Source organism: Phaseolus vulgaris, chromosome 10 (assembly GCF_000499845.2).
Source record: "Phaseolus vulgaris cultivar G19833 chromosome 10, P. vulgaris v2.0, whole genome shotgun sequence".
NCBI classification, from domain to species: domain Eukaryota; kingdom Viridiplantae; phylum Streptophyta; class Magnoliopsida; order Fabales; family Fabaceae; genus Phaseolus; species Phaseolus vulgaris.
Genome location: NC_023750.2, coordinates 27,341,468 through 27,349,075, shown reverse-complemented (window position 1 = coordinate 27,349,075; position 7,608 = coordinate 27,341,468). Strand labels below are relative to the sequence as shown.

The 7,608-nt window shown below is 36.5% G+C and overlaps 1 protein-coding gene across 1 annotated transcript; it reads right to left on the bottom strand.

The window, feature by feature from the left end:
* Positions 1–1,703: 1,703 nt before the first annotated feature.
* Positions 1,704–6,906, bottom strand: LOC137819754 (uncharacterized). Its single transcript, XM_068623729.1, has 2 exons — positions 6,263–6,906; positions 1,704–2,237 (listed from the first exon to the last, which is right to left on the bottom strand). The coding sequence occupies exons 1-2, from the start codon at positions 6,883–6,885 to the stop codon at positions 2,186–2,188; spliced, it is 675 nt and encodes a 224-aa protein (XP_068479830.1). The 5' UTR covers positions 6,886–6,906; the 3' UTR covers positions 1,704–2,185.
* Between the last annotated feature and the right edge of the window lie 702 nt (positions 6,907–7,608).

Here is a 7,608-nt window from a genome sequence, read left to right as displayed (position 1 = left end):
CCAGTGCATAGCTAACTTGGGAGCGCGATCTCTACTAGAATTGACGAGTTAGGGTGCCTTCGTACACCTTCCCTGTGGTCTCGCCGGCCGCCTTCATAATCTGCACCACCTTCATCTTCGACGATGTGCTTGCTCTGGCGATCTCCAATCACTTGGTCGCCTGGTTTACATCTGGCGACTTCATCTTCAACTGGGTGATCGCCGGTTCTGGTATGCTGGAGATCGGAGCACGCCAACTTCATAACTGGCGACTTCACGAGCCCCCCGACTTCCTTCCCTTCTGCAAATCTGGCGTCTCGTCAACACGCCTACACTGTAGCTTGGTGCCACGTCATCACTTCCGACTACCAGGGCGGTACAGTAATACTCTAGTTTAAAAAACATATTTAAATTTGTTTAAAAAATTACGCATAATTCTATTATTAAAAAACAACATATTCAATTGTATAAGGGATATATATATATATATATATATATATATATTCAATTATTTTATTTTCTTTCTTTCTGTTTAAAAAAACATTTATATAATTACACTTGGTTTATATAAACTAACTAATGAAAAAAATGATATAAAATTAAAATAAGAATATCATAAATAATATAATTAATTTGATTGAGATGTATTGAATTTATAAATTACAAATTCAATTACTTGAACTAACTACTATTAAATTTGTTTTATTTTTAAGTTGTATTAGATTAACTTAAAAGTTTGAACACTAATTTAATTAATTTAGTTCAAGTTATGGAGTTGGATGTATTAATTCAATCGTGTGGATGACTCAATATATTTCAACAAGCATAATACAAAGGAGAGTGTAGAGGATTAATGCTATAGACACTACTACACAATTAGTAACATATAAAAAATTACTAAATCAAACAAAATATTATTAATATAATTTACTAACATTTTATCATATATTACTTGTAGTTAGTGTTACTAAATACTTGTAATAAAAAATTAAATATTAATGATAATATTTATAAAAATATTATTAAATACTTTTGATAATATTTATTTAATAAAAAATAACATTTTAAAAATGTTACTAATTATTTTTAGAAACATTTATTTAATAAAAAATAACATTTTAAAATATTATTATTTTTTTAATAATATTTTTTAATAAAAATAACATTATAAATTTTTTATTAAAAATCTTAGTAACTTTTTTTAATAAAAATTAATATTTTGAAATGTTACTAAATTTTTTTAGTGATACTTTTTATTAAAAAAGTAACATTATAAAATATTAATTAAAAGATTTAGTAATTTTTTTTAATGAAAAAGTGATATTTGAAAATATTACTATTTTTTAATAATATTTTAAATAAAAGAGTGACATTTTAAAAATATTATTAAATCTTTTTAGTAATATTCTTTAATAAAAAAGTAACATAAAAAAATGTTACTAATTTTTTTTTAATAAAGAAATGATATTTTAAAAATGTTATAATTTTTTAGTAATGTTTTTAATAAGAAATAAAATTATAGAAATATTACTAAAAACCTTTAGTAGTTTTTTTTAATAAAGATGTAATCTAAAATTGTTATTAAAAGTCTTTAGTGATATTTTTTCAATAAAAAAAACATTATAAAAATGTCACTAATATAAATATTTGATAACATTTTAACAAATGTTATTAAATTCTTTAATTAGACAAATATACAAATTACTTAGGTTTGAATTGCAACATGTGAATGTGAATTTAATGATGAATTACAATTTTTTTTATCAGTAAAGAATAAATAAAATAAAATGAGACATTTTAGGGATGTCCCAACCCTTATACAAAACACCTAAGACAAGTTTCCTAGCACCAAACCAGTTAAGGATCCACCAGACATTACAACACATTAACCATAAACCTACCAAATCAAGATACAGAATTTCAACAAATACAATTACATCAACCCACCAAAGAGACTACACCCTCAAAACAGGACATAAAATCTAACTACTAAATAAGATCTTTGTCAACAGGCTGAAGAGCTCCAAATAATCAAGTGCCAACATCAACAAATCGATCTTGCGAGGAGGATACATAAACCAAAAGACATGCACAGAGCACATTACAACTTTCCAATCTGGACAGAACAGTAGTCATAAACATCACACATCAATCTATCAAAACTCATACACCATATAAAGTCCAACGTCAAACCAAATATAATAAGTCAAATACACTTTCCTTTACCGCAACCCAAGAGCAAAACCTTCAACCTGAACCTGCCAGATAGACAAAACCAAGAAACTTGCAAAACACACCACAACTTCCAAACATGGACAAAAACATTAACCATGGAGCACCAAAAATCAATCTTTCAAATACCTCATACAACATTGAGGTTCCAAACACCAGTCTAAGTAAGAGAAATCAGAAATATTTCCTTTACCGTGACCCAAGACCAAGTCTTCCTTTGTACTACCGTAAAAACCTCCGCTAAATCTACGCGCCCATTCTAAAAAACAACCATATTCCTGTTGTTCCAAATTTCACTTACAATATCTACCCAAATGCCCCCCTCCCCCCCCCCCCCCCCCCCCCCCCCCCGACACCTAATAATAACATGTTTCAAACCTATAGGTTTAAACATCTTAAAAATGCATTTATGCATCACAATGTCGAGCCAAAGAAGATCCCAGCCACTCAAGACACATTCCCCAAATTCTCCAAGAGACCCTACACTCAAAAAATAGATGCCTTACCGTCTCTTCTTCCACCCCACATAGGGGGCATCCAACACACGCTATAGGTATACCACATCTCAAGAGATTGTCCTCAGTGGCAATCGCATTACATAACACCTTCCAAGCCGTAAAATGTGATGATGGTAAAGTCTTTAATGTCCCGAACTCCGCAAAAGGTTCCCTAGACCCTGCAGCCTCCTCCCCCAAGAGAATATTATAGGCTGCCTTCATAGAGAAGTCCGTAGATTGTACATCCTTCCAAATCCATTTATCGGTCGTACTTTCACCCTCTTTTGTTAACCTCTTGTTATCCAACACCTGCAATAAAAGGTCAGCCAGACTAGATTCCCACCCAAAGAGATTCCTTCTTCAACTCAATTCCCACAACCAACTATTATTACTCCAAACCCCAACTTGTGATAGAGTGCGACCAATATATAAGGATATCAAAAAAAGTATAGGGAATTTATGCATTAAAGGAACATTGTCCATCCACTTATCCTCCCAGAACCTAATTTCTTTTCCATCCCCTACTTCCCACCTACCTTTGTCTTCAAAGTCATTGCATCACTCCTCTAAATTCCAAACTTTCCTAATGTCATTCCACCATAGCGATTCCGTTCTGAACTTGGGACCTTAAACCCCTCTACCCACTAGACTTGGAATCTAGAATATTCTTCCATAAACTTCTCTTTTCAGATTTAAGTCTCCAAATCCATTTCCCCAAAAGAGCCAAGTTAAATTTCCTTATATCAATTACCCCTAATCCACCTTTGTCTTTTGACTCACAAACCTTATGCCACGCCACCCAAGCAATTTTTCTTTTCTTTGAGCCCCACTCTCACAAAAATCTCTTTTGTATCCTTTTCACTTCCTTCACCATAGTAGCCGACATACAAAATAAGGAGACATAGAATAACGGTACTGATGTAAACACTGATTTGATAAGATATACTCTACCAGCCAAAGAGAGGGATTTCCCTTTCCAAGAGCACAACCTACTCCGTAACTTATTGAGCAACCCTTCCCAAAAAGCACACCTCTCATGATTCTCGTCCACTGTCACCCCCAAATAACTAAAAGGTGCCTTCATAATATCACAGTTAAGAATAGAGACAAAAATCATCGTTTGATTGATGTTCACACCCACTTCACCAACCTTACTCTTGGAATAATTAACCTTAAGACTAGAGGCAAGTTCAAAGCCCCTCATAATTGCTTTTAATGTCCAAACACTTTGAATTGAGGCTTTACAAAAAAATAGGGTGTCGTCTGCATATTGTAGCATACTCACCTTTACTCGCCCTTCCCCGACCACAATACTTTCTACTAACATCTTTTCTTCCGCCTGTCTAACTACCTCTACAAGTCCTTCAGTCGCAATGAGAAAAAGAAATGGGTGCTACAGGGTCCCATTGTCTTAGACCCTTCATTGGTTTGAACTCAGTTGTTGGACTTCCATTTATCAGCATAGATATCGAGGAAGATTCTAGGCAGTTTTTATCCATTCAATCTACTTTCCACAAAATCCCAATCTTCTTAGCTTATAGTAAATAAACTCCCAACTTACTGAGTCATAAGCCTTTTTCATAATCCACCTTAAACACCACACATTCCTTCTTATTCCTCTTTACCTTCTCAAGGGTCTCATTAGCAACTAACACACTATCCAACAAACCCCTTCCTTCCAGAAAAGTTGACTGCCTAGGGTCAATAACTTTATCCAACACCCTTTTCAACCTTGAAGAGAGAATTTTTAGATATAATTTTATACATACATCCCACCAATGAAATCGGTCTAAAGTCATTCAAAAGTTGTGGATTTACAACCTTTGGCAGAAGAGTAATAAATGAAGCATTAGTACCTTTCGACCAACTTCCACCCTCTGCAAAACTTTGTACCGCATTCATCACATCTCCTTTTATATATCCCAACAAAATTTTAAAAAACCAAAATTAAACTCATCTGGACCAGGACTTTTAGAGTTTTCACAATTCCAAACTGCCTTTTTTACTTCAACTTCTGATATAGCTCCAACCAACATTTCATTATCCTCTCTAGTGATACCCTTAAACCAAACATTATCCAACCTAACTTGTTGACTTCCCTCACTGAATCTACCCCCAAAGAATTCCTCCACTCTAACTTTTACTTCAACCAGGTCATCACACCACTGATCGTCGACCTTGAGACCATTAATCCCATTTTGCATCCTCCTCCACTTAATACTTGAATGATAAAACTTTGTATTCAAGTCGCCCTGACTTACCTAACTCATCCTTGCTTTTTGCTGTAAAATCGCTTCTTGTTTAACTCTGGCTTGCCTCAAGTCAGCTAAAAGTTGTCTCCTTTCTTCTTTGTCTTCCACACTCAACTCCCCCTCATCATCTTTTTCATCCAAAACTTGGATTCTCTTTTCCAACTCCACTCTTTGTTTATTAACATCTCCAAATATAGATTTGTTCCAACTCCTTATGTCAAACTTTAACCTTTTCAATTTCTCCTTCAAAACATACAACCCATTTCCCCTAATTACATAACTTTCCCACTTAGTCCTTACAAGCTCCTTAAACCGAACATCTTTTTGCCATACATCTAGACATCTAAACGGTTTTGGGCCCCAGTCAATATTTATATCCTTTAAAATTAAAGCACAATGGTCCGAAATCGGTCTCCCTTCTGCATACTGTTTACTTCCCGGCCACTTATCTAACCATTCAAGGGAAACTAAAATTCTATCTATTATGCTCTTAACTCTCCCATTAGGTTTATACCAAGTAACTTTCTACCCACTAACGGAATATCAACCAGACTAGAACCTTCGATAAAATTATTAAGGCTTCGTATTTCGCTACTATAATTGACATTAGAGCTTTGACCTCTTCTCTCCCCAACACGTCTAATAGAATTAAAATCTCCAGCTACGCACCACATTTTTATTGGGTGACTCTTTCTTACCTCACATAACTCATCCCAAATAATTCTCTTTTCTCTTAAGGTTCCACCACAATATACATTAACTATCGTTATTTCTATTAACTTTCCTATCTTCCATACTCCTTCAATGATTGAGAAGTTGTTCCCGTTTAAAAGTACCTTTTCATTTCAAAGCAATCTTTCTTCCACATAGTGATTATCCCTCCACCATTATTAACTGCCCCAATCTCAATCCAATCAATTTTATTTGACCCCCACATTTGATAACACCTCTCCTTACTAATTTGTTCACATTTTGTAGATAAATCCAACTTGTTCTATTTTAATAAGATCACTAATATACTTCCTTTTTATCCTTCCTCCTAAACCCCTAATATTCATACTAACCAGTTTCATCATCTAAAGCATTTATCCCACCCTTACTTAGACCCTCTTTCCTATTGTCTATTTCTTTCATACTTCTTAAACTATCTAAGACTTCTTCCTTGTCTCCTAAAGGCGAAAATGCTAATTCCTTTTCTGCATTCCAAATTCTAAAGCTTCCAAATTCTCATTATTTACCCAAACCAGACGATTGCAATTTAAAGCACCATTATCATCAATATCAATAAAATTATAGACTAACCTTACATCCTTCTTGCGAGGCAGTTCATTGATTCCATCAAGGTGTGCAAACCCCACCTCTTGTGAGTTGCTACTGTTACACTCCCTAACCTCCAACAACCTCTGTCCACCACCAGAAAATGATGCAGGACGGCGGAGAAGACGCACGTGCGCGATAGGACTTGCGGAGAAGCCCCTAGGATGTACTGCGACGACGCTTAAGGGCCTACGAACCACCAATGAGTACGTTGAGTCGCTTCCATATTTTGAAGGGGTTTCCGCCACCATCAAGCCACCATCTCCGGCAGGCGTAGCAGGCGCGGCAGAACGATATGCCGAGGACGACGTTGCGTCATGTGCGACGGTGGACGACGCAACTTTGCGTGCGACAATGGACGACGTTGCGTCACGCTCGACGGTGGACGAGTGTGCAGCAGTGGGTGACGCTGCGTCACAAGCAACAATGGGCGATGCTGCGTCGCGTGCGACGGTGAGCAGAGTAGTGTCGAGTGTGGCGGTAACGTGCACCTCTGTTCGTGCGTCGTTCCTGGACCCGCACCGCGAAGGGGACATCGGCGCAGTCGTGTCTCTATTTCCGATGAAGGTTGATGGCAGGGTAAGGGGACTGCTCATGTGCATTGCCATGCTGTTATTGCATCCTAGGGCCATGTCAGCCCTACTTCCAACTCTAGAAAACTCACTCTCATTAATTATTAGGCCTGTTCCAGCTAAGCACACCCCCCTCTCTAGAATTTGGAATTGGACCCAATCACACTCAACAAGCCCAATATCAACATATAAGCTTTTTATTTCTGTTAGGGTTTGCATCTGACCACTTGCCTCTTTAATTGCAACGTTAAATTGCCTAGGCTCCTCCTCTAGCTCATCAATTACCTCATTAAAACACTCAAATTTCCCACCTAACCCATCAATTGCCTCATTAAGACGCATAGTATTTTGTAGCCCACTAAGCTGCTGGCCTTCCATGTCATCACCCCTATCTTTCGCAACAGCGTTTGACCTTCGTGACTCACTACGGAGAAGCTCCTCCACCATCGTCTCCTCCCCAAAGCCGCCATGGAATTTTAAATTCCTCCCAATCTCTAGGCCTTCCGATTCCCTCCCTAAATTACTTCCCATCATCAGAAGAGTTTTCCCAGTCACCATCATAACAACTTTTAAAATTAATAACAAGTTCTTCTTCAATAGCTATTTGGCACATGAACTCATTAATCTTCATACATTTTGCCAAACGAGCCTCCCTTGCTGCATGCAATTTAATTTAAACTCTTGCATATTCTAGTTCTTCCATCTCCAAAGTACACTTGTCAATTTCTACAAGCGTTCCGACCATTGACACTATGCTTT